The sequence below is a fragment of the Hyperolius riggenbachi genome, chromosome 8 (assembly GCF_040937935.1).
Source record: "Hyperolius riggenbachi isolate aHypRig1 chromosome 8, aHypRig1.pri, whole genome shotgun sequence".
Classification (NCBI taxonomy): domain Eukaryota; kingdom Metazoa; phylum Chordata; class Amphibia; order Anura; family Hyperoliidae; genus Hyperolius; species Hyperolius riggenbachi.
In genome coordinates, this window is record NC_090653.1 from 254685988 (window position 1) to 254712675 (window position 26688).

Consider the following 26688-nt stretch of genomic DNA (forward strand, 5'->3'; position numbering starts at 1 on the left):
TCTCCTCTGCTGTCTGACTGTCATGTGGCACTTGGCACGTGTCACTTGGCATGTGTCACTTGGCATGTGTCACTTGGCATATGTCACATGGCACTTGGCACGTGTCACTTGGCAATTGCCAAGTGACACATGCCAAGTGACACGTGACATGTGACACGTGCCAAGCGACGTTACGTGCCGTAACGTAGTGTCGTTATGTGCCGTAACATGTGCCACGTGATACATGCCAAGTGACACGTGGCAAGTGACATGTGCCAAGTGCCACGTGACACATGCCAAGTTCCACGTGACACAAGAAATGCGGAAATTTTTTTTTTCCATCAAATTATTTTTTTTTTAATTAAATTACACCTATTTAAATTTGATTTCCCCTAAAAAAAACACCCGAATTCACGAACACAAATTTTTCCCGAATTTAGTTACCGAACCTGAACCGAAGTGGTTGCGATCGAATTCGAACTCGAATTTGCCCCGGACCCGAATTCGAATGTACTCGAATCGAATTTGGGTACATTCGAGCATGCCTGGTTATGAGAGTCCTTTTTCTCCTTTTTCATAGTCAGCTAGCAGCTTGTAATCAAGCCAGCTCAGGATTGAGTAATTACCATTCAGCTGTATGGGAATGTGCATGCCAGCATCCATTGGCTGATGATGGTGACATAAAAGTCTGCCTCCCATTTCAGACTCGGCCTGACATAGCGTACAGCTCCCTGAGTTGTTGCTGGGCCCATGCTGTGAAAATATTGTGTATTCTTGCTTTGGATTTCTATGCCTGCTGAATGTTTGCTGCACCCACGGCGGGTCAATGAAGTCCACTATCCTGCTAATTGGAGACTGCCTTCACCACACTGATGACTGGTAGTTATCCTTCTGCCTTGTTCCCGAGGATGTAACTGAAGCAGCGGTTGCCATTAGTTATGCTCCTACCTGTTTGTCTTGTCTATGTCAGTGTGAATGTCGCTGGGGCAGCGACTAGATTGGCAAAGCATTCCGCCTGTCTGTCTGTTGTTTGTCTTGTTACTCAGCTTGGGGCTTAGTGCGGCTTTGCACTAAGCAGCCATTGTGTCTTGATGCAACTTTCATTACTCAATTATTGTATTTCAATGCGACTGCCAGACTGACTTAGATACGATCTTAGCTTTACTGACCATTCTCTCGCCTAGTCCTTTGTACCACAGCCATCTGATCTAACGTGTATGACCTTAGCCTGTTAACGACTCCGATTCCGCCTAGTCCATTGTACGGCAGCCATCTGAATTAACCTGTATGACTCGAGCCTTTTACCGACTACGTCTGTTGTGTATTCTATCACATAGCATCTAGCGTGATAGGCGGTATCAGAAGGCCAGAGCTGCAGTTGCTCTGGGCAATCTTGCTCCCTTGTTCATTACTCCTGTGGCCACCTGTGTAGCCTCTTCCATTACCCAGCTACATAGTCTTGTTGCTCTTGGTGATAGGTCTGCTTTCTGCATCAGCTTGTATGCTTGCTCACCTAAGTCCTATTAGGGCCAGCTAGTGGTGTGCCAGGCAGGGACATGTTGAGGGTCAGCTAGTGGTGTGCCAGGCAGGGTCAGCAGGTGAAGAGCGAGCCCTCCAGTCTTGAGCATACACGTTGACTCAGAAAGTATACCCCCCAAGCATTACAGGCAGGCTTCTCAAACTTCGCACAGTTGGTCACTGGGTGACTGGGATTAACCACTTTACCCCCGCGCGTACGTATTTCTCCGCCCCTTTTTCCATCCTTTAAAAACCAGGGACGGACAAACACGTACTTTCCGCGTTCCCGACGCTGCCCGCGCTCCCGCTCGTAAACACGCCGCCCGCCGCTAGTAAAACCGCCGCCGCCCGCTCGCCCAGAGATCAATGAACGGGAAAATCCATTCCCGTTCGTTGATCTAAGCCCCGCAATGATCAGCTGCTCTCCTATGGGCAGCGCGATCATTGTGAGAAAAAACTCACGTGTCCAGCCTCCTTATTCTTCCTCCAAGCTTCCGGAAGGAAGCTTGGAGGTCGCATTAAAACAAAAAGTTACTGTGGCCATCTTGTGGCCAAATAGTAAACTACACCCTACACATTTTTCACATACAAATAAATGACTTTTTCACATAAAATTAACTCATTACCTCCCACACTCCCCATTTTTTTTTTTTTTGTAATTAAATTTTTTTTTAAAAATTTACAATTAAAAAAAATACATAAATAGTTACCTTAGGGACTGAACTTTTTAAATATTTATGTCAAGAGGGTATAACACTGTTACTTTATAAACTATGGGCTTGTAATTAGGGATGGACGCAAAACTGAAAAAAATGCACCTTTATTTCCAAATAAAATATTGGCGCCAAACATTGTGATAGGGACATAATTTAAATGGTTTTATAACCGGGACAAAAGGGCAAATACGTTTCATGGGTTTTAATTACAGTAGCATGCATTATTTAAAAACTATAATGGCCGAAAACTGAAAAATAATTATTTTTTTCCCCACATTTTTCCTATTTTCCCATTAAAACACATTTAGAAAAAAATAATTCTTGGCATAATGTCCCACCTAAAGAAAGCCTAATTGGTGGCGAAAAAAACAAGATATAGTTCATTTCATTGCGATAAGTAATAATAAAGTTATAGACGAATGAATGGAAGGAGCGCTGAAAGGTGAAAATTGCTCTGGTGCTCAGGGGGTAAAACCCCTCAGTGGTGAAGTGGTTAATATTCAGAAAAGTGGGTGGAGCCTACAAAAGCCAATCAAAACCACCTATTTATTTTCAAGGGGAATATTTAATTGCTGCTATTCTTGCACTGTTAATGGCACAAGCCTCAAACCTGGTACAGTTATTCATTGGGTGACTGGGGTTCAAATTCAGAAAAGGGGGTGGAGCCACAGCCAGATTCATTTAATTTCAATGGGAAAATACAAATTATTGATGCCAAAGACCCCAAAGCTCACAAACTTGGTCATTGAGTATTTGTGTGTGAAGGTTAGAAAAAGTGGGCAGAGCCAGCATCAGCCAAATACATACCCGGGGAATGCCAGGTCATCAGCTAGTATAGCAATATAAAGACATAAGAAGCATGTTTGATGCTAAAACCAGGATAACGCTTATTAAAAATCGGTATCCTGAATAATTTGTAATGTTTCTGTTATGGGGTATCCTTTTGCAATAGTAGTGGTTATACAGTATAACCTCTTTTTACTTAAAGAGAACTTGACCTGAAAATAAATAGTCAAAATAAACATACACAGGTCATACTTACCTCTCATGTAGTCTGCTCAACAATCTCGTTCTCCTCTCCTGCATCCTGTTTCTCCACTGTGATCAATGGAATTCTCTGTCCTACATTTTGAAAATGGCCATTACCCCATAACAGCTTCCTGGTCAGCACACTGTTATATCACCCACTTCAGCCATAGGGAAACATGGACATTACCTTGCACATTCAGTTGTAACTGACAGCAGCTGATATATAAATGACAGCAACTAGTATATTTCAGTTCTGACAAAATCTTGTCAGAACTGGAAGGGGTCACTGTAAGAAGAAAATGGTGAGCTTCTAAGAGGAACTGATGACGAGGTAAGTATGTAATATTCATTTGCATGTACATTATGTGTTTATTTTAAAGGAAACCCTAGGTGACATGTGACATGATGAGATACAAATAACTGTGCTGTGTTCCTTTTTTTCTTTCTTTGCCTGAAAAAGTTAAATATCAGGTATGTAAGTGGCTGACTCAGTCCTGACCCAGACAGGAAGTGACTACAGTGTGCACCTCTCTAATAAGAAATTGTAACTATAAAACACTTTCCTAGCAGAAAATGGCTTCTGAGAGCAGGAAAGAGATAAAAAGGGTCAATAGTTAATAGATTTTAGCTTTGGCATTCTTTGATGAACGTGTCATTTAGCAAAAACAATAAAACTGCTACAATTTAAAAAGTAGATTTAAACATAAAATAAAAGTTTGCTTTCCTAAAACAGAAAGAATTTGCGATAATTCAGGTTAGAGTGAGCTCGAGATGTCTCCCAGGCACCACTGCTGAATATATGCAAATTAACCATTGTACCCTTAGAAGCTAAACACACCTCCAGAACCGCTGGAATGCAATGATGTGTCAGCTTGTTAATGTGTACAGAGCCATAATAATCCAACATGCATACAGGCTGTTTCGGATTGTTTGATCCTCATCAGTGCATGGCATGGATTAATTTGGCTCTATGGAGTAGGGCTTGTAAATCCGAGAGGCACAGACTAACCAGCAAGCTCATGGTGACCCAGAACTCATTGGGGTGTGTAAGGGACTACAATGGTCCTAAAAGCCCCCTTACTAAGATGTTAAGAAAAACAAAAGTTTGCTTTCCTAAAACAGAAAGAATTTGCGATAATTCAGGTTAGAGTGAGCTCGAGATGTCTCCCAGGCACCACTGCTGAATATATGCAAATTAACCATTGTACCCTTAGAAGCTAAACACACCTCCAGAACCGCTGGAATGGAATGATGTGTCAGCTTGTTAACCACCCTGGCGTTCTGATTAAATCGCCAGGGTGGCTGCGGGAGGGTTTTTTTTAAATTAAAAAAAAACTATTTCATGCAGCCAACTGAAAGTTGGCTGCATGAAAGCCCACTAGAGGGCGCTCCGGAGGCGTTCTTCCGATCGCCTCCGGCGCCCAGAATAAACAAGGAAGGCCGCAATGAGCGGCCTTCCTTGTTTTGCTTACATCGTCGCCATAGCGACGAGCGGAGTGACGTCATCGACGTCAGCCGACGTCCTGACGTCAGCCGCCTCCGATCCAGCCCTTAGCGCTGGCCGGAACTTTTTGTTCCGGCTACGCTGGGCTCAGGCGGCTGGGGGGACCCTCTTTCGCCGCTGCTCGTGGCGGATCGCCGCAGAGCGGCGGCGATCAGGCAGCACACGCGGCTGGCAAAGTGCCGGCTGCGTGTGCTGCTTTTTATTTGACAAAAATCGGCCCAGCAGGGCCTGAGCGGCAGCCTCTGGCGGTGTTGGACGAGCTGAGCTCGTCCAGACCGCTCAGCAGGTTAATGTGTACAGAGCCATAATAATCCAACATGCATACAGGCTGTTTCGGATTGTTTGATCCTCATCAGTGCATGGCATGGATTAATTTGGCTCTATGGAGTAGAGTAAACATAAAATAAAACATAAAATAAAACTGTGGAATATAATAAAAAGTCATTTTTTTAGGAGAAGGAGGATAGATACAATTGTTTATTTCATTTGTTTATTTTCGCCTCGGGTGTCCTTTAAATAATTTTACTCAGTTCAGGTTCCCTTAAAAGTGAATGTTAAGCTTACTAAAAAAACAAACAAACCAGATACTCACCTATTGAGGGGAAGGTTCTGGGTCCTATAGAGCCTTCCTGCTCCTCTCCAGGTCAGCGCATTCCAGCGTTGTCACCCATAACAGTATCTGACCAATCGGTTGAATACTGCTATGTGCTGCCACGGGATGCCTGGGATGTTCTCAGAAACCTGAGTACTCCAGAAGATAGGCATCTCCATAGTGTGCATGCTTGAGTGCGCTCTCTAGCGCGCTCACGCATGCGCAGTACAGAGCCGCCCATCTTCAGGACCACTCGTGCTACTGAAGACTTCTGAAGCCTCCTACAGCAGGGGATTTAAACCGGCATGATATTGCTGGAACCCGGGGACCATGAGTGGGAAGGCTGTATAAGGACCCAGAGCCTTCCCTCTCCATAGGTGTATATCTGTTTTTTTTGTTTTTTTTTTATTTTAAGCTTAAAGTGAACCTCCGGACTAAAAATCTACTCAGCAGAACTGAAAAGGCTTGGTGTTTCTTTAACAGTTTCACAGCATCAGAACTTTCTTTTTCTTACCAAAGCATCATTTTTAGCTGCATTTTTATCTAAGCTCCACCCATCCCTGATGCTGTGCAGAGCATGATGGGATTTCCTATGTTGTTATTCACGTTGCCTAGCAACTGGGAGAGGTGCTCAGGACACAGGACAGTTGGAACTGTGTCTCATGCTCCCTGTCACCCCCTTTCAACAAAAAAGATGGCTACCCTCATGAAATCAAACATTTGCCTGTTCTTTTAAAACAGTGTGGGTAAGAGATTATATTACCTATCTATTTTAATTAACATAACTAATGTAACTTAATGACAGTATGTTTGTTTAGGCTGGAGTTCCTCTTTAACACGTCATCCATGCCCATCAGCCACCACGGGTCTCCAGACCACAGTTGGGCAGTCACTGGTGCAAAGGACTTGCCTTTTGTTTCTGAGTTTCAGAGCACACCTCTCAATGTACAGTATTTCTAAAATTGTGGTCAGTAAGAATGATCTTATCTTACCTGCTAGTCAGTTTTCCGGTTACAGTATGTGTTGGGAGAAGCAGAAAAGCCTATTTTTGACAGAGTATAGACATCAAACAGAATCTTGTCCAGACATATGAGCTGTCTCTGGGTTCTGTCTCAAGCAGGTTAGTACATTGTCCTTTACTAGTTATAATCTACTAGTTATAATTTACTAGTTGAATTTTGAATGTAGGGCACTGTCAAAATACATTGGGGATTATTTATAAACTTTTATCAACCAATATTTCTCCTTATTTTGTGCTTTCTTATAAATGATCTATCCGTATCAGTTTTCACTGTATGCATAAGAGCATGAATTTCACATAATCGTAATTTCGTATCGCAATTCACAATTATGTTGCGAAATTTGAATGCAAAATTTCAGGAAAAATAATTTTGCAATTTAGTGTACATTTGGGGATCATTTCATGCCGATTTTAGCGGTTAATAGCAAACCTCCATACATTCCAGTGTCACAAATTGCAATGCATGTTAAGGAGAAGAGTGGAAACAAGTCAAAATAATAATTTTTCAAATAGACCTTGTAGTTTTTGAGAAAATCTATTTTAAAAATAAAAAGGAAAAATGGTTTTTAACTCAGAAAAATGACAATTTAACCACTTCAGGACCAAACGAATTTTCACGTATCAGCACTGTTCCCGTTCATTCGCCAATAACTTTATTACTACTAATCACACCTAAATGACCTATATATTGTTTTTCAAGACAAATTAGGCTTTTGGTGCGTGGTAATTTTGTTTAGTAATTACCTTATTTTCAGGGCATTTTAAAGGGAAAAGAAGGGTGAAACAAAAACTGAAAACACACTTTCTCCATTTCATCCATTATAGCTTTACAATAAACAGTGCTAACTATAAGTTAAACCCACACATTTTACTTGCTTATTCACCCTGGTTACAACAAAGTTTAGATTATGTTCCTAGCACAATGTATGGCGACAATATTGTATTTGGAAATAAAGGTGTGTTTTTCATTTTTTTGCTTTCTCATTGTACACTATTGATGATTATAAGACCTTATTTGCAAAAATAATAGTAATATACTCTCATGGCATACATAATTAAAAAGCCAAGTTCCTAAGGTAACAATATATGTTGTTTCTTTCATATTCTGTCACTTTGTTTTCATTTTACAAGTCTTTTATTTAGGTACAGCATATGCAAAAATGTAATTGCCTTTGATTCAGTTTGTGACTAAAAAGAATACAAAACACATGGGCCTCAACCTTAAAACTTTATTTTTTTTTCATTTTATGTTTTTATTGAATAATTTTTAACAGTACCATTTATAGCATTAACAACCTTGGCAATTGTCAATTCAGTTACAATGTATTACACTCATAGTACAATAGACTTAATGATTATAATTTTGTACAAAGAAAAAGAGTGATATTACACATCTCATGTATTAGATCAGGCGTGCCCAACCTACGGCCCGCGGGCCATTTGTGGCCCGCGAAGCCAGTTTCTGTGGCCCGCGCGGTGTCTGCCCGCAGTGTCCTGCGGAGGGGGAGAGGATCGGGTGGTATTGCGTAGTATCGGCAGGTATTGCGTTCCGCGCATACACCAGCGTGTGCTCGTATTCAGCCCCGGGTAGCGCTGGGATAGTTAGAAAGCCTCGCTCATTGGTTACTGCAGGAACCTTCCTCCAATAGGAATTAGGCTGATTCCTATTGGAGGAAGGTTCCTGCAGTAACCAATGAGCGAGGCTTTCTAACTATCCCAGCGCTACCCGGGGCTGAATACGGAGCACACGCTGGTGTATGCGCGAGACACAATACCACCCGAACCTCTCCCCCTCCGCAGTACACCGCGGGCAGACACCGGGGCACACGCTGTGACAGCCCCCTCAGCCACACACAGAGCTGACAGCTCACTCAGCCAGCACACTACAGGCCACGTGTGGGTAATTAGGCCTCTGTTCCTCCTAAGCAGAGCTGACAGCCTCCTCAGCCAGCACGCTACAGGCCACGTGTTGGTAATTAAGCCTCTGTTCCTCCTCAGCAGAGCTGACAGCCTCCTCAGCAGCTGCAGGACAACTTTAGAGAAAAATTGCTACCTGAATTTTATGCGGAACTCCCACTGCAGGACTTTCCAAATTTGCGGAAACACGGCCTGAAAATGGCCACAACGTTTGCCAGCACTTATGTCTGTGAGCAAACTTTCTCAGTGATGGAAAGGGAAAAAAATGGCTCACGTTCTCGCATCACAGATGATCATCTTCATTCTGTATTAAGAATAAATGTTACAAATTTGGAGCCAAATATCCAGAAATTGGTTTCTGAAAGACTTCTCATTAAAGAGAGTCTGAAGCGAGAATAGATCTCGCTTCAGACCCCATATATAGCAGGGGCACGTGTGCCCCTGCTAAAACGCCGCTATAGCGCGGCTTAACGGGGGTCCCTGTCCCCCCAAACCCCCTCCGTGCAGCGGGGGAGCGCTTCCTGGTTGGGGCAGGGCTAACCGCCGCAGCCCTGCCCCATGCGCGTCTGTCAGACGCGTATCTCCGCCTCTCCCCCGCCCCTCTCAGTCTTCCTTCACTGAGAGGGGCGGGGGAGAGGCGGCGATGCGCGTCTGATAGACGCGCTGGGAGGCAGGGCTGCAGCCGTTAGCCCTGCCTCCAGGAAGAGAGACAGCCAGCGACCATTTTCCGACCATCTTTTGCGGGGGGTGGGTTGGGGGTGAAGGGACCCCCGTTAAGCCGCGGGATAGCGGCGTTTTAGCAGGGGCACACGTGCCCCTGCTATATATAAGACCTGAAGCGAGATTTAGTCTCGCTTCAGTGTCTCTTTAAGAAAATGTGCATCAAATGGTGAGTACAACAATTCTTATATTGTCGTTTTCTTTCCATTTCCAAAACCATGTTAACTGTTACTAGAAAAACGTTAAAAGTTTTACATCGAAATTTTGTATGTGTTCCGGCCCTCGAGATTTTTCTTGATTTGAAGTTCGGCCCTCGGGCCAAAAAAGGTTGAGCATCACTGTATTAGATCAATTGCATAACTTTATCCAAGGTTTATCAGATGTTTACCAAGTAGTAACCCTAAAACTTTCCAAACTCTATTCTACTACTTATCACGGTTAAAATGTTACCACATATGTTTCTTGAGGTTTTGCTAAAACTTTCACAGATTTGATTATCATTTTGAAAATTACTTTTTTATGTTGGATTGAGTTTGTCCCTACCTATTTTTTATGTGATGTGTGTCCAAGCTTTAAGACGCATCAAAATGCATTATACAACTCGTCATATTTAAAATGATACCTCAATTAGTAACAAACTGGTGGTGCACTCTCCACAAATACATTGGATGTTTATAAACGTCCAGTTATCATGAAGTGGTTAAAAATCATTTTTCCTTTGCATTTTTAAAATCTTTTTTTTTTGTTGTTTTATCAAAAACTGCAAGGTCTTTTTTATTTTTGTATTTTTTTTACTTTTTCCCACAATTCTCCTCAACATAAGTAGCAGTTTTGGTGACCACAGCACGTTTGGAGGCTTTAATATTAACTGCTAAAGTTGGCACGAAATAATGCAAAAAGGAAGCGAAAATTAAGTGAAATTGCAAATGAATTACATAAAATCAAGTGAATGTCCAAATCATAACTTTATGCAAAATGTCGCATAATCATAATTAGCAGATTACTAATCACCATTTAAAGTACCACTATTGAGAAAACTGTAAAATTATAAATATAAACATATAAAATGTACATTTCTCCCAGAGTAAATTGTACTATAAATTGCCTTTTTACTACAGTATGTTACTGTCACTTACAGTAGCTAGTATAAATCTGACAAATGTTGGACTATTCTAGCACCTCATGGGGGTACTTTTATTCTGTAACGATGGCTGTCAGCAACCAGAGAGAATCTGATTATTGGTGATCTGCAGTATCACCAAGAATACAGATCTATACCTGATTATGGATGATCTGTAGAATCACCAATAATACAGATATAGTACTAACCTCTAGACACCTGAAGCGTGTAAGTGTTTGGTGTAACTGTAGGAATTGAACCACCGGGGGTAGCAGGTGGTCCAATAAGTAGAGAAAGACTCTACTGCAGTCAAGGGCTCCAGGAGGGAGAGTCCCCGACTGGTTTTGCGGCAGGGCCCCCCTCTGAGGAGCAGGGGACCCCTGCAGGAGGACTGAGCACCCAAAGGGTGGGTGACAGCCAGAAGGGTCGGGCAGGCCGGGTCGGCAACACACAGGCAGATAAAGTACAGAGACAGGACACTGATTCGGTAACCAGGGACAGGCAGGGTCGGCAACAGTAGATCAGATGTGCGAAGGTACCGAATCAGAAAACAGAAGAGAAGTCAGGAGAGATACAATTCATAAACAGATATCCAATAATGCCTAGTCTTGAGTGTGAGGTCCGTGGTCTCTACACCCTGGAACTGGTCTAAGGAATAACACAGATGATATACAATATTCCTAGTCTGGGGTGTGAGGTCCGTGGTCTCTACACCCTGGAACTGGTCTAAGGAATAACACAGATGATATACAATATTCCTAGTCTGAGGTGTGAGGTCCGTGGTCTCTACACCCTGGAACTGGTCTAAGGAATAACACAGATGATATACAATATTCCTAGTCTGGGGTGTGAGGTCCGTGGTCTCTACACCCTGGAACTATGCTAGAGAATAACACAGATGTTGTACAATATTCCTAGTCTGGGGTGTGAGGTCCGTGGTCTCTACACCCTAGAACTATGCTAGAGAATAACACAGATGTTGTACAATATTCCTAGTCTGGGGTGTGAGGTCCGTGGTCTCTACACCCTGGAACTATGCTAGAGAATAACACAGATAATAATACAGCGAACTGGCTAAGTGTGGATTCCCAGGTCCTTCTGATTCCACCACACTGAAGGATCTGACTACGGTCTGAGTGCTAACACATAGGTATTCGCAACGCCAGACAACCAGCAACTGAACAGCAAGAGATATATATAGTAAAGCGCTCCACAACGCCGCCCAGCTCCCATCAACCAATCACCTGCTGAGCTGGGATCAGCTGACCGCCTCGATCAGCTGACCCTTCTCCTATTGGCATAAAGAGCCTGTCTTGAGGCGCACGCGCGCGTAGCTCTCCATCTGTGTGCATTACTAGGTCCAGACAAACCAGAAGCATGTTGCTGCGGGGAAACCGCCGCTCTGTGCGCGGATTCCGCCGCCTCACTGCCAGAACGCGCGGCGGTTTCTCCGCAATCCGTCACATATTCTTTACAAAAGCACTCCCTGGAAAGAATCTATACAGAGATGTCAGCTAGCTGGCCTATTTGTTTGCACACTAATTTGCCAGTTAAGGTGGCCACACACCATACAATTTTTTAAATATCTGTTTAATTTAAGAATTGTAATACATTTTTCTGACTGATTGTAACATTTCCAAAATATGACCAATGTACCACATACGTACCGTATATACTCGCAAGCAAGCTGAATTTTTGACCCCCCAAAAGTGGGCCAAAAGTGGGGGGGTCGGTTTGCTTGCGAGTCACCCCCCCCCCCCCCCCCCCCCCGCGTCCGCCGTTGCTATTAGCTTACTGTGCGGCTTCCTCTATTCCCCTCTCCGTCTCCCGGGCATGTAAATAGTTCACAGCAGCTTGCTCCACGGCGGCTGCTGTGTGATGACAGGAAGCTGGAGGCAGAGCGGTTTCCATAGCAACGGCGATACACATTGCCGTTACAGGAAACCGCTCTGCCTACAGCTTCCTGTCATCACACAGCAGCCGCCGTGGAGCAAGCTGCTGTGAACTATTTACATGCCCGGGAGACGGAGACGGAGAGGGGAATAGAGGAAGCCGCACAGTAAGCTAATAGCAGCGGCGGCCGCGGGGGGGGGGGGGGGGGGGGGAGGGGGGGACACGCTGGGTGAGGTGGGGGGCACTAGCTATACTTGGGCACTAAACTAGCTATACCGAGCACTATACTAGGGCACTAAACTAGCTATACCGAGCACTATGCTAGCTTTACTGAGCACTATACTAGCTATACTGAGCACTATACTGAGCACTATACTAGCTATACTGGGCACTATCCTAGCTATACCTGGCACTATACTACCTATACTGAGCACTATACTAGCTATACTGAGCACTATACTAGCTATACTGAGCACTATACTAGCTATACTGGGCACTATACTGAGCACTATACTAGCTATACTGAGCACTATACTAGCTATACTGAGCACTATACTGAGCACTATACTAGCTATACTGGGCACTATACTAGGTATACCTGGCACTATACTACCTATACTGAGCACTATACTAGCTATACTGAGCACTATACTAGCTATACTGAGCACTATACTAGCTATACTGGGCACTATACTAGCTATACCTGGCACTATACTACCTATTCTGAGCACTATACTAGCTATACGGAGCACTATACTAGCTATACTTGGGCACTATACTAGCCATACTGAGCACTATACTACCTATACTGGGCACTATACTAGCTATACTGGGCACTATACTAGCTATACTGGGCACTATACTAGCTATACTTGGGCACTATACTAGCTATACCGAGCACTATACTAGCTATACTGGGGCACTATATTAGCTATACCGAGCACTATACTACCTATACTGTGCACTATACTAGCTATACTGGGCACTTTACTAGCTATACTTGGGCACTATACTAGCTATACTGAGCACTATGCTAGCTATACCGAGCACTATACTACCTATACTGTGCACTATACTAGCTATACTGGGCACTTTACTAGCTGTACTGGGCACTATACTAGCTATACTGGGCACTTCACTAGCTATACTGGGCACTTCACTAGCTATACTGGGCACTACCTACCCATACTGGCCACTATACTAACTATACAGGAACACACTGGGGGGGATCACACGGCCAACATTTCCTACCCCCGGCTTATATGAGGGTCAATCATTTTTCCCTGGTTTTTTAGGGAAAAGATGGGGGGTCGGCTTATATGCGGGTCGGCTTGCTTGCGAGTATATACGGAATGTTCAATTTTTTCCTCAATTATGATAAAATGATTGGAAACTCAGAGAAAGTTGCTAGGGTGTGTATATTAATAAATTAACAATCCAACACACACCATACAATCTTTAGTAGAAATTGAAGAGAAATATCTGGCATTCCTGATCGATTTAAATCGACAAAAACGGGAAATCTGATCGGATTTTTCAGTCAAATGAAAAAAAAGCTTTCGATGTTTTCGAGAGATACGATCGTTTTTATCGAATTACTGTAAAATCGGATCATTTTATTGTATCGTGTGTGGCCACCTTTAGGGCTCTTTTCCACTATGAAATGATTCCGATCGCGATCGCGTTTCAATTTCCACCATGCGATTGCGATTGAGCTACTATATTCATTATAGTCCAGCTCAATCGCATACAAAACGCAGCAGGACGACGATTGCGATTTGACCAAAATCGCATCGCAATCGGATCGCACTAATGGAAATTGCTGCTGCAGTTTCCATTAGTTTAATGTGCCTTGCGATTTGCGATCAGAAGCAAATCGCAAATCGCAGGCTAGTGGAAAAAGGCCCTTAGACTGACCAACTGCAGGTCAGTAAGTGCTTTTGTAAATAAAGTAATAACTGAGAATCCCCCATAAAGAGATGGACTAGTCCAAAACCTGACAGATCTGTCAGATTTTCTCTACCTTCCGTAAGCTGCAGCAACATAAGAAAAAGTTATTTATAGAGAAAAGTACATTTCTATGTATGTATTTTAAATTTTAAACTTTTTTTTTTTTAATAAAAGTTGAACTTTAAACACCCAACAAGCAAAGAGGTGTTAAAAATAAGGCAAGAAAGTAATAATTAAGTTAATAGATAAAAGAACCCCAACTTTTTATGAGTAGCTTTGTTTTGCTTAGACAGTTCTAAAAATATCCATGCCAGTGCTTAGGATGGACTAAGAAATTGAGAAATGTCTTCTACTTGATGAACCAAACCTTTCCTGGTTCAGTTCTTTAAAGGGACTCCGAGCAGTGCAGAAACTATGGAAAGATGCATATCATTTTAAAGCTCTCTTTCTCCTCTTTCCGATGATATATAAACCGCTGCCCTACGCCTTTTAGTTTTCGCTATTTTCACGATTGAAGTTGCCGCGGCCGCGATTTCAATCGCGAAAATAAAGAAAACTAAAAGGCGTAGGGCAACGATTTAGGTGTCGCCAGAAAGAGGAGAAAGAGAGCTTTAAAATGATATCCATCTTTCCATAGTTACATTGTATTACACAGGCCGACTTTTTCTGCTGAATGGAGCTGCTGACACTGGGGAAAGTGTCGTCCTGTGTAATACAAGTAACTATGGAAAGATGGATATCATTTTAAAGCTCTCTTTCTCCTCTTTCTGGCAAAACCTAAATCGTCGATCTACGCCTTTTAGTTTTCTTTATTTTCGCGATTGAAATTGCGGCCGCGGCACTTTCAGTCGCGAAACTAGCGAAAACTAAACGGCGTAGGGTGGCGGTTTATATATCATTGGAAAGAGGAGAAAGAGAGCTTTAAAATGATATGCATCTTTCCATAGTTTCTGCACTGCTCGGAGTCCCTTTAAGTTTATTCTAGCTGTGCCAAAAAATGTGTGCGGATAGGTAGGGCCCTTGAGGACTGGATTTTGACTTCCCTGCCATAGAGGTAATCGTAATCCTACTAATATAATAAATGGGAAAGTTCGGATGTTTGTATGTTTGGATGTTTGTTACTCGATCACACAACAATGACTGAATGGATTTGAATGAAATTTGACACACACATTACATTACCTGGAATAAAGTAAAGGAGAATTTGTATTCCCATAACCGAAAAGGGGGCGGAGACAAATACAAATGTCACTGGAAATTTTAAACTGCAGCCATTCTTACACTGTTAATGGTAGAGTTCTCAAACTTTGCACAGTTGGTCATTGGGTGACTGGGATTAATATTCTGAAAAGTGGGTGGAGCCTATAAAAGCCAATCAAAATTCACCTATTGATTTTCAAAGGGAATATGTAATTGCTGCCATTCTTGCACTGTTAATGGCACAAGTCTCAAACCTGGTACAGTTGATCATTGGGTGACTGGGGTTCAATTTCAGAAAGGGGGTGGAGCCACAAACAGCCAATTAGATTTGTTTCATTCCAATGCAAATAATTGATGTGAAACACCGCAAAGCTCACAAACTTGGTAATTGAGTAATTGATTAATTGTGTGTGAGGGTTAAAAAAGTGGGCACAGCCAACACCAGCCAAATACATAAGGGGGCCACAGGGGGTCATAAGTGGGCGGAGACAAATACAAATTTTACTAGCAAAATGTAAACTGCAGCCATTCTTACACTGTTAATGGTAGGTTTCTCAAACTTTGCACAGTTGGTCATTGGGTGACTGGGATTAATACTCAGAAAGGTGGGAGGAGCCTACAAAAGCCAATCATAATTCACCTATTGATTTTCAAGGAGAATATTTACATTGCTGCCATTCTTGCACTGTTAATGGCACAAGCCTCAAACCTAGTACAGTTGATCATTGGGTGACTGGGGTTCAATTTCAGACAGTGGCGGACATACGGCCGTGCAGGCCGTGCCGCCGCACAAGGGCCCCTGAAGTTCCGTTGCTTCAGGGGCCCATTAAGTATTTTTTTTTAATATATATATATATATTTTTTCCCTGGGGGGCCCCGACTCCTATCCTCCCTCCCTCCCTCACCTCGGGGGGCCCCCCTCCCGGTATGCGCGTCGGGTGAGTGGCAAATACAGGATGTCTCCGTGGCTCCAAGCAGGCGCTAGAGGCTCAGCGGCCGCTTGGTCTCCAATGTCTCCAACTCTATATACGGCTCGCTACTAAACCAGGAAGTAGTGAGCAGTATACAGAGTTGGAGACATATTGGAGACCAAGCGGCTGAGCCTCTAGCGTCTGCCTGGAGCCCTGAAGACTTCCTGTATTTGCCGCTCTCGCGCCGCGCATATCAGGAGGGGGGCCCTCCGAGGTGAGGAAGGGGGGGGAGGATAGGAGTCGGGCCCCCCACCCGGATAGCTACCCACCCACTCGGCTACCTGCCTACCTACCCACCCACCCGGCTACCTAACCACCTACCCACCCAGCTACCTACCCACCCACCAGGCTTCCTACCTACCTACCCACCCGACTACCTAACCACCCACCCGGCTACCTACCCACCCGGCTACTTACCTAACCACCCACCCGGCTACCTACCGGGCTAGTTACCAACCCACCCACCAGGCTACCTACCCACCTGGCTACCCACCCACCAGGCTGCCTACCTACCTACCTACCCACCCACCAGGCTACCTACCTACCTACCTACCGGGCTAGTTACCAACCCATCCACCAGGCTACCTACCCACCTGGCTACCTACCTACCCACCCACAAGGCTACCTACCCACCCACCCGGCTACCCACCCACCCGGCTACTTACTCACCCACCAGGCTACCTACCCACCCAGCTACCCAGCCACCCACCAGGCTACCTACCCACCTGGCTAAGCGCTACCTACCCACACACCCACCAGGCTTCCTACCTACCTACCCACCCAGCTACCTACCTACCTACCTACCCACCCGGCTACATACCTACCGGGCTAGTTACCAACCCACCTACCAGGCTACCTACCCACCTGGCTTCCTACCCACCAGGCTACCTACCCACCCACCAGGCTACCTACCCACCCAGCTACCCAGCCACCCACCAGGCTACCTACCCACTCACCCACCAGGCTACCTACCCACCCGGCTAAGGGCTACCTACCCACCCACCCACCAGGCTACCTACCCTCCCGGCTAAGGGCTACCTACCCACCCACCCGGCTATCCACCCACCCGGCTACCCACCCACTAGGCTACCTACCTACCCAGCTAACCAGCCACCCACCCGGGTGCCTACCCACCCACCCACCAGGCTACCTACCCACCTGGCTAAGGGCTATCTACCCACCCACCAGGCTGCCTACCTACCTACCCACCCACCAGGCTACCTATCCACCCACCCACCCACCAGGCTACCTATCCACCCAACCACCCATGGGAGCTGCGCGCCGGATGGAGGCTGGGACAGGAGGTCTGCTGCTGCAGGTGAGTAAATGTTTTAGTTTTTTTAGTTATATTAGCAGGTGTATGTTCTGTGCAGGTCTGCCACATGATTGCATGTATTTTCTGCGCAAATCTGCCGACATGATTGCACGTATTTTCTGGGCATATCTGCTGACTTGATTGCACGTATTTTCTGTGCATATCTGCCGACTTGATTGCACGTATTTTCTGGGCATATCCGCTGACTTGATTGCACGTATTTTCTGGGCATATCTGCCGACTTGATTGCACGTATTTTCTGGGCATATCTGCCGACATGATTGCACGTATTTTCTGGGCATATCTGCCGACATGATTGCACGTATTTTCTGGGCATATCTCCCGACATGTTTGCACGTATTTTCTGGGCATATCTGCCGACATGAATGCACGTATTTTCTGGGCATATCTGCCGACATGATTGCACGTATTTTCTGGGCATATCTGCGGACATGATTGCACATATTTTCTGGGCATATCTGCCGACATGATTGCACGTATTTTCTGGGCATATCTCCCGACATGATGTGTATTTTCTTGAGACAACCTGCACAATTATGTGAATTTTCTGGGGGAAAGGGTCACCAAAACTTGGGCCCACTGTCTTTGCGTTGCAATTTTCAAGGGAAACTGAGGTGAGAATAATCTTGAGGCTGCCATATTTCTCTCCTTTTAAGCAATACCAGTTGCCTGGCTGCCGTGCTGGTCCTCTGCCTCTTATTATTTCAACCATAGACCCTGAACAAGCATGCAGCAGGTCAGGGGTTTCTGACAATATTGTCAGAACTGAGAAAATTACCTGCATGCTTGTTGCTGGTGTAATTCAGTTTATTACTGCAGCCAAATAGATCAGCAGGGCTGCCAGGCAACTAGTATTGTTTAAAAGGAAATAAACCCTCACCCCGGGTTCGCTTTAAATTAGTTAGCTCCGCCCTCATCCGATCATTGCCACGCCCATTTTTTGCCGGTTCTATCCACACTTATTTTTTGTAGCCACACCCGTTTTTTGCCACGACGCGCAGGTCGTAGGGGCCCACAATTGCAATTTTGCACAGGGGCCCACTGCTGGCTGTGTCCGCCACTGATTTCAGAAAGGGGGTGGAGCCACAAACAGCCAATTAGATTTGTTTCATTCCAATGCAAATTATTGATGCCAAACACAGCAAACCTCACAAACTTGGTAATTGAGTAATTGATTAATTGTGTGTGAGGATTAGAAAAGTGGGCACAGCCAACACCAGCCAAATACATAAGCGGGCAACACGGGGTCATAAGTGGGCGGAGACAAATACAAATTTTACTGGGAAAATGTAAACTGCAGCCATTCTTACACTGTTAACTGTAGGGTTCTCACGCTTTGCACAGTTAATTACTGGGTGACTGGGATTAATATTCAGAAACGTGGGTGGAGCCTACAAAAGCCAATCAAAAATTACCTATTGATTTTTCATGGGAATATTTCATTGCTGCCATTCTTGCACTGTTAATGGCACAAGCCTCAAACCTGGTACAGTTGATCATTGGGTGACTTGAATTTGAATGGATAAAAGGGGGTGGAGCCACAAACAGCCAATCTTATTTGTTTCATTTTAATGCAGGCTGTTGATGCTAAAAACAGCAAAGTTCACAAACTTGGTCATTGAGTAATTGTATGTTAGGGTTAGGAAAAGTGGGCGCAGCCAACACCGGCAAAATACATATTTGGGCAATACCGGGTTATCAGTGGGCAGAGACAATTACAAATTTAATTAGGAAAATGTAAACTGCAGCCATTCTTACACTGTTAATGGCAGGGTTCTCAAACTTTGCACAGTTGGTCACTGGGTGACTGGGATTAATATTCAGAAAGGTGGGTGGAGCCTACAAAAGCTAATCAAAATTCACCTATTGATTTTATAGGGGAATATGTAATTGCTGGCATTCTTGCACTGTTAATGGCACAAGCCTTAAACCTGGTACAGTTGGTCATTGGGTGACTGGGGTTCAAATTTAGACAAAGGGGTGGAGCCACAAACAGCCAATCAGATATGTTTAATCTCAATGCAAATTATTGATGCCAAAGACCGGAAAGCTCACAAACTTGGTCATTGAGTAATTGTGTGTTAGGGTTAGAAAAAGTAGGCGGAGCCAATACCAGCCAAATACATACCCGAACAATGTCAGGAAATCAGTGGGTGGAGAAAAATACAAATTTCATTGGGAAAATGTAAACTGCAGCCATTCTTACACTGTTAATGCAGAGGCGTAGCTAGGGTTTTCAGCGCCCGGGGACAAAGACTATTAATGCGCCCCCTAAGGTGAAGGGTCGTGAGCAAATGTGGGCGTGGTTATGGGTGCTCCACATTTGGTCACGCCCCTTCAAATGTACATGGAGGTTAGCAGGCTCACGCTCACCCACCCTCCCTCAGTATGTACCTTCCAGCATGTTCCAAGACAAATTCAGCAATCATGAGCCCCCCCATCAAGACAAATTCCGCAATCATGAGCAAACATGAGGCCCTCAACATGACCAACTCAGCAATCATGAGGCCCCCAACAAGACAAATTTCGCAATCCTGTGGCCCCCAACAAGACAAATTCAGCAATCATGAGGCCCCTAACAAGACAAATTCAGCGATCTTGAGGCCCCCAACAAATCATGAGGCCCCCAACAAGACAAATTCAGTAACCATGAGGCCCCCAACAAGACAAATTCAGCAGACATAAATAGACAGCATTTCACATAAATAGGCAGAATGCCCCCTTAATATGATAGACACCTCTCACCTGGCATCAGTTCCCCAAAATACACTCAATCTGACAGCAGTGCTTCCCCAAAAATAGGTAGCCCCAGGTCTATAGGTGTCCCCAGAATAGGTGGCCAGCAGTATAGATGTCCCCAGAACAGGTAGCCAGGGGTAGAGATGTCCACAGAACAGGTAGCCAGGGATATATGTGCCCAATATATGTAGGCAGGGGTATGTGTCCCCAGTATATGTAGCCAGAGGTATATGTGCCCAGTATATATAGTCAGGGGTATATGTGCCCAGTATATATAGCCAGGGGTATATGTGCCCAGTATACGTAGCCAGAGGTATATGTGCCCAGTATATATAGTCAGGGGTATATGTGCCCAGTATATATAGCCAGGGATATATGTGCCCAGTATATGTAGCCAGGGGTATATGTGCCCAGTATATGTAGTCAGGGTTATATGTGCCCAGTATATGTAGCCAGGGGTATAATATGTGCCCAGTATATATAGTCAGGGGTATATGTGCCCAGTATATGTAGCCAGGGGTATATATGCCCAGTATATGTAGCCAGGGGTATATGTGCCCAGTATATGTAGCCAGGGGTATATATGCCCAGTATATGTAGCCAGGGGTATATGTACCCAGTATATGTAGTTAGGGGTATATGTGCCCAGTATATGTAGGCAGAGGTATATGTGCCCAGAGTAGGTAGCCAGGGGTATATGTCCCCAGAGTAGGTAGCCAGGGGTATATGCCCAGTATATGTAGTTAGGAGTATATGTGCCCAGTATATGTAGCCAGGGGTATATGTGCCCAGTATATGTAGTCAGGGTTATATGTGCCCAGTATATGTAGCCAGGGGTATAATATGTGCCCAGTATATATAGTCAGGGGTATATATGCCCAGTATATGTAGCCAGGGGTATATATGCCCAGTATATGTAGCCAGGGGTATATGTGCCCAGTATATGTAGCCAGGGGTATATATGCCCAGTATATGTAGCCAGGGGTATATGTACCCAGTATATGTAGTTAGGGGTATATGTGCCCAGTATATGTAGGCAGGGGTATATGTGCCCAGAGTAGGTAGCCAGGGGTATATGTGCCCAGAGTAGGTAGCCAGGGGTATATGCCCAGTATATGTGGTTAGGGGTATATGTGCCCAATATATGTAGGCAGGGGTATATGTGCCCAGAGTAGGTAGCCAGGGGTATATGTGCCCAGAGTAGGTAGCCAGGGGTATATGTGCCCAGAGTAGGTAGCCAGGTGTATATGCCCAGTATATGTAGTTAGGAGTATATGTGCCCAGTATATGTAGGCAGGGGTATATGTGCCCAGAGTAGGTAGCCAGGGGTATATGTGCCCAGAGTAGGTAGCCAGGGGTATATGCCCAGTATATGTAGTTAGGGGTATATGTGCCCAGAGTAGGTAGCCAGGGGTATATGTGCCCAGAGTAGGTAGCCAGGGGTATATGTGCCCAGAGTAGGTAGCCAGGGGTATATGCCCAGTATATGTAGTTAGGGGTATATGTGCCCAGAGTAGGTAGCCAGGGGTATATGTGCCCAGAGTAGGTAGCCAGGGGTATATGTGCCCAGAGTAGGTAGCCAGGGGTATATGCCCAGTATATGTAGTTAGGGGTATATGTGCCCAGAGTAGGTAGCCAGGGGTATATGTGCCCAGAGTAGGTAGCCAGGGGTATATGCCCAGTATATGTAGTTAGGGGTATATGTGCCCAGAGTAGGTAGCCAGGGGTATATGTGCCCAGAGTAGGTAGCCAGGGGTATATGTGCCCAGAGTAGGTAGCCAGGGGTATATGTGCCCAGAGTAGGTAGCCAGGGGTATATGTGCCCAATATATGTAGGCAGGGGTATATGTGCCCAGAGTAGGTAGCCAAGGGTATATGTGCCCAGTATATGTAGTTAGGAGTATATGTGCCCAGAGTAGGTAGCCAGGGGTTTATGTGCCCAGAGTAGGTAGCCAGGGGTATATGTGCCCAGAGTAGGTAGCCAGGGGTATATGTGCCCAGAGTAGGTAGCCAGGGGTATATGTGCCCAGAGTAGGTAGTCAGGGGTATATGTGCCCAGAGTAGGTAGCCAGGGGTATATGCCCAGTATATGTAGTTAGGGGTATATGTGCCCAGAGTAGGTAGCCAGGGGTATATGTGCCCAGAGTAGGTAGCCAGGGGTATATGTGCCCAGAGTAGGTAGCCAGGGGTATATGTCCAGTATATGTAATTAGGAGTATATGTGCCCAGTATATGTAGGCAGGGGTATATGTGCCCAGAGTAGGTAGCCAGGGGTATATGCCCAGTATATGTAGTTAGGGGTATATGTACCCAGAGTAGGTAGCCAGGGGTATATGTGCCCAGAGTAGGTAGCCAGGGGTATATGTGCCCAGAGTAGGTAGCCAGGGGTATATGTGCCCAGAGTAGGTAGCCAGGGGTATATGCGCAGTATATGTAGTTAGGGGTATATGTGCCCAGAGTAGGTAGCCAGGGGTATATGTGCCCAGAGTAGGTAGCCAGGGGTATATGCCCAGTATATGTAGTTAGGGGTATATGTGCCCAATATATGTAGGCAGGGGTATATGTGCCCAGAGTAGGTAGCCAGGGGTATATGTGCCCAGAGTAGGTAGCCAGGGGTATATGTGCCCAGAGTAGGTAGCCAGGGGTATATGTGCCCAATATATGTAGGCAGGGGTATATGTGCCCAGAGTAGGTAGCCAGGGGTATATGTGCCCAGTATATGTAGTTAGGGGTATATGTGCCCAGAGTAGGTAGCCAGGGGTTTATGTGCCCAGAGTAGGTAGCCAGGGGTATATGTGCCCAGAGTAGGTAGCCAGGGGTATATGTGCCCAGAGTAGGTAGCCAGGGGTATATGTGCCCAGAGTAGGTAGCCAGGGGTATATGTGCCCAGAGTAGGTAGCCAGGGGTATATGCCCAGTATATGTAGTTAGGGGTATATGTGCCCAGAGTAGGTAGCCAGGGGTATATGTGCCCAGAGTAGGTAGCCAGGGGTATATGTGCCCAGAGTAGGTAGCCAGGGGTATATGCCCAGTATATGTAGTTAGGGGTATATGTGCCCAATATATGTAGGCAGGGGTATATGTGCCCAGAGTAGGTAGTCAGGGGTATATGTGCCCAGAGTAGGTAGCCAGGGGTATATGTGCCCAGAGTAGGTAGCCAGGGGTATATGTGCCCAGAGTAGGTAGCCAGGGGTATATGTGCCCAGAGTAGGTAGCCAGGGGTATATGCCCAGTATATGTAGTTAGGGGTATATGTGCCCAATATATGTAGGCAGGGGTATATGTGCCCAGAGTAGGTAGCCAGGGGTATATGTGCCCAGAGTAGGTAGCCAGGGGTATATGTGCCCAGAGTAGGTAGCCAGGGGTATATGTGCCCAATATATGTAGGCAGGGGTATTTGTGCCCAGAGTAGGTAGCTAGGGGTATATGTGCCCAGTATATGTAGTTAGAGGTATATGTGCCCAGAGTAGGTAGCCAGGGGTTTATGTGCCCAGAGTAGGTAGCCAGGGGTATATGTGCCCAGAGTAGGTAGCCAGGGGTATATGTGCCCAGAGTAGGTAGCCAGGGGTATATGTGCCTAGAGTAGGTAGCCAGGGGTATATGTGCCCAATATATGTAGGCAGGGGTATATGTGCCCAGAGTAAGTAGCCAGGGGTATATGTGCCCAGAGTAGGTAGCCAGGGGTATATGTGCCCAGAGTAGGTAGCCAGGGGTATATGTGCCCAATATATGTAGGCAGGGGTATATGTGCCCAGAGTAGGTAGCCAGGGGTATATGGGCCCAGAGTAGGTAGCCAGGGGTATATGTGCCCAGAGTAGGTAGCCAGGGGTATATGTGCCCAGAGTAGGTAGGCAGGGGTATATGCCCAGTATATGTAGTTAGGGGTATATGTGCCCAGAGTAGGTAGTCAGGTGTCCCCCTCCCCAGCAGGAGGGGAGCAGCACAGAGAAGAGGAAGAGCTGCTCTCCCTCCCTCGCTGTCCCCTCCAATGTCCGGGTGGCTGGCAGCGGCGGGAGCGGAACTTACCACCGTCTCGTCGCAGCGCCGGATGGATCTGCCACTACTCTGGTCTGGTCCAGACCAGAGCAGCGGCTGCGCACCCGAACTTCCGGCCGGCGCTGGAGCGAGACGGAGGTGAGTTCCGCCCGCCGCTGCCAGCCACCCGGACATTGGAGGGGACAGCGAGGGAGGGAGAGCTCCTAAGGTGAGGGAAGGAGGGGGGAGATGGCCCCCCTTCCCCAACGTCCGCACAGCTCTCCCTCTTCTCTGCGCTGCTCCCCTCACCCCCCCCCCCCCCCTTTCCCCGCAAAAAAAGAAAAACAACAAAAAAAAAACCCCGAAGCTCAGCTGGGCGCCCTTGGGGACCAGGCGCCCCGGGGCACTTGTCCTACCCCGACCCGCCCTAGCTCCGCGCCTGTGTTAATGGTAGGGTTCTCAAGCTTTGCACAGTTGGTCACTGGGTGACTGGGATTAATAATCAGAAAGGTGGGTGGAGCCTAAAAAAGCCAATTAAAATCTACCTATTGATTTTTAAGGGGAATATTTAATTGCTGCCTTTCTTGCACTGTTAATGGCACAAGCTTTTTGCACTGTTAATCACCTGTACCTGGTACACTTAGCCATTGGGTGATTGGGGTTCAAATTCAGAAAAGTGGGGGAGCCACAGCCAATAAGATATTTTATTTCAATTCAAATTATTGGTGCCAAAGACCGCAAAGCTCACAAACGTGGTCATTAAGTAATTAAGTAATTGTGTGTTAGGGTTAGGAAAAGTGGGCGGGGCCAACACCAGCCAAATACATACCCGGGCAATGCCGGGCGTCCGGCTAGTACATAAATAAGTAAGGGGAGAAAATTTGTGGCATCAGATTTATGAAACAAACCCAGCATTTCAAAGAAATGTCTCGGTTCAAGCTATGGCTGAATTTCTTTGAGTTAATCTCTTGCTTGATATTCATCCTACAGACACCTGCCACCCATGATGTTGAACTCTTCTGGGAACATTACTGGCTGCCAACCACAACCCATCAACCCCTTCATCCCTATCTTCTTAAGCTTCATCTTCTTCACTGGCTTTGTTCTGAACTGTATCAGTTTATGGATCTTCTGGTTCAAGGTCAAGCAATGGAACGCAATGGTGGTTCTCCAGTTCAACTTGGCCATCTCTGATGCTGTGGTCACTCCAGCGGTTCCTTTGCTCATTACATATGCCCTGACGGACAAATGGAGTTTTGGAGTGTTCTTATGTCAGTCCAAAGTCTTCATAATGAGCATCCATGTGTATGGGAGCATTTATTTCCTCACCTTAATCAGCATTCACCGATATTTCTCAATTACCCGCAATGTCAAAAGAAAGGCTTTGACCAGTAAACCATTTATCAAAAAAATTTGCCTCATTATCTGGAGTTTACTGATATGCCAAGGTATTCCTTCATTCTTTTTCCTTAAAACTTCAGAGATTGATGGAGTAAAAAAATGCTTCAACATCCATGAAAATGAACAAACAAACTTAATGTTTGTCTGGACCTGGGTCAGCGTCATGTCTGGGCTCCTCATTCCTCTCTCTGTAATGTTGGCCTGCTACAGTCTACTAATTAGGCATCTCATCCGGGTTAAACCGATGAACACCCTCAGCAAAATCGTGTTATCCAAGTCAGTGTTGACTATATTTGTGAGTTTGATAATATTCATAATCTGCTCCATTCCCAGCAACATTGCCAGGGTGGTGGCTGTCACCATTGCATGGATCTTCCCAAGCTATTGTTCATGGTTGGAAAATGCTGAAGATGCCTTAAATTTTACTGCAACAATACAGTTAACAAATTGCTTGATGGACCCCATATTGTACTGCTTTGCTTCTGATAAATATAGAGCTACATTCACAAGTTTGTGCACATTCTGGTGTCCTTCCCTGCAAAGACAACATCAAGAGAACATCAAAGTCTCTGACTCCACGGGCCAGACTGAAGAATCTAAAAATATTCAGTGCACTGTTCTTATAACTATGGACAGCTCAGAAACAAGGCCAGCTACAGTGGTTGAGTGGGAAAACTAAGCACTGATTTAAAGGCAAAGTTGATTTAGGAAAGACATTTTGTATTTAGATAGAAACCGGTAGTCACCTACTTACTTCTCAGAAGCAATCTGTTAGAACTACAATTAAGATGATCTCAAAGATCCTCAAAAAAAAGAAGAAAGAAACAGACAAAAAGTAACAGTGCAAGATTGCTCAAATAATAATTCTGACTGCATTATTGACCAATCACCAATCAACTTGGATGAACTTATTTTTTTTGGTTTGACACTTTCTTGTCTCCTTCTCTGCAAAGACAACATGAGGAGAGCATTGAAGACTGTGAAATGTATTGACCAGGTTTTGGCATCAGAAGAAGCAAGGGATGGAAAAATGTGCAAACAAAAGTTTAACGAGAACAAGAGACGAAGCACCCTCATGTGTTTTACCATATATATCAATGGGAACATG

The 26688-nt window shown here is 45.3% G+C and overlaps 1 protein-coding gene across 2 annotated transcripts; it reads left to right on the forward strand.

Annotated features, from left to right (window-relative positions):
• Positions 1-738: 738 nt before the first annotated feature.
• LOC137527769 (lysophosphatidic acid receptor 6-like) lies at positions 739-26688 on the forward strand. 2 transcript variants are annotated; one of them, XM_068248644.1, is made up of 2 exons: positions 739-858; positions 25170-26688. In XM_068248644.1, exon 2 carries the CDS (start codon positions 25183-25185, stop codon positions 26257-26259), a length of 1077 nt encoding a protein of 358 aa, XP_068104745.1. In that variant the 5' UTR covers positions 739-858; positions 25170-25182; the 3' UTR covers positions 26260-26688. The 2 variants fall into 2 exon arrangements, with proteins under 2 accessions (XP_068104745.1, XP_068104744.1); XM_068248643.1 differs by lacking the exon at positions 739-858 and adding an exon at positions 12093-12175.

Bases quoted from the DNA above. Each gene is read 5' to 3' on its own strand.
- LOC137527769 (XM_068248644.1), top strand. From the start codon at position 25,183: ATGATGTTGAACTCTTCTGGGAACATTACTGGCTGCCAACCACAACCC.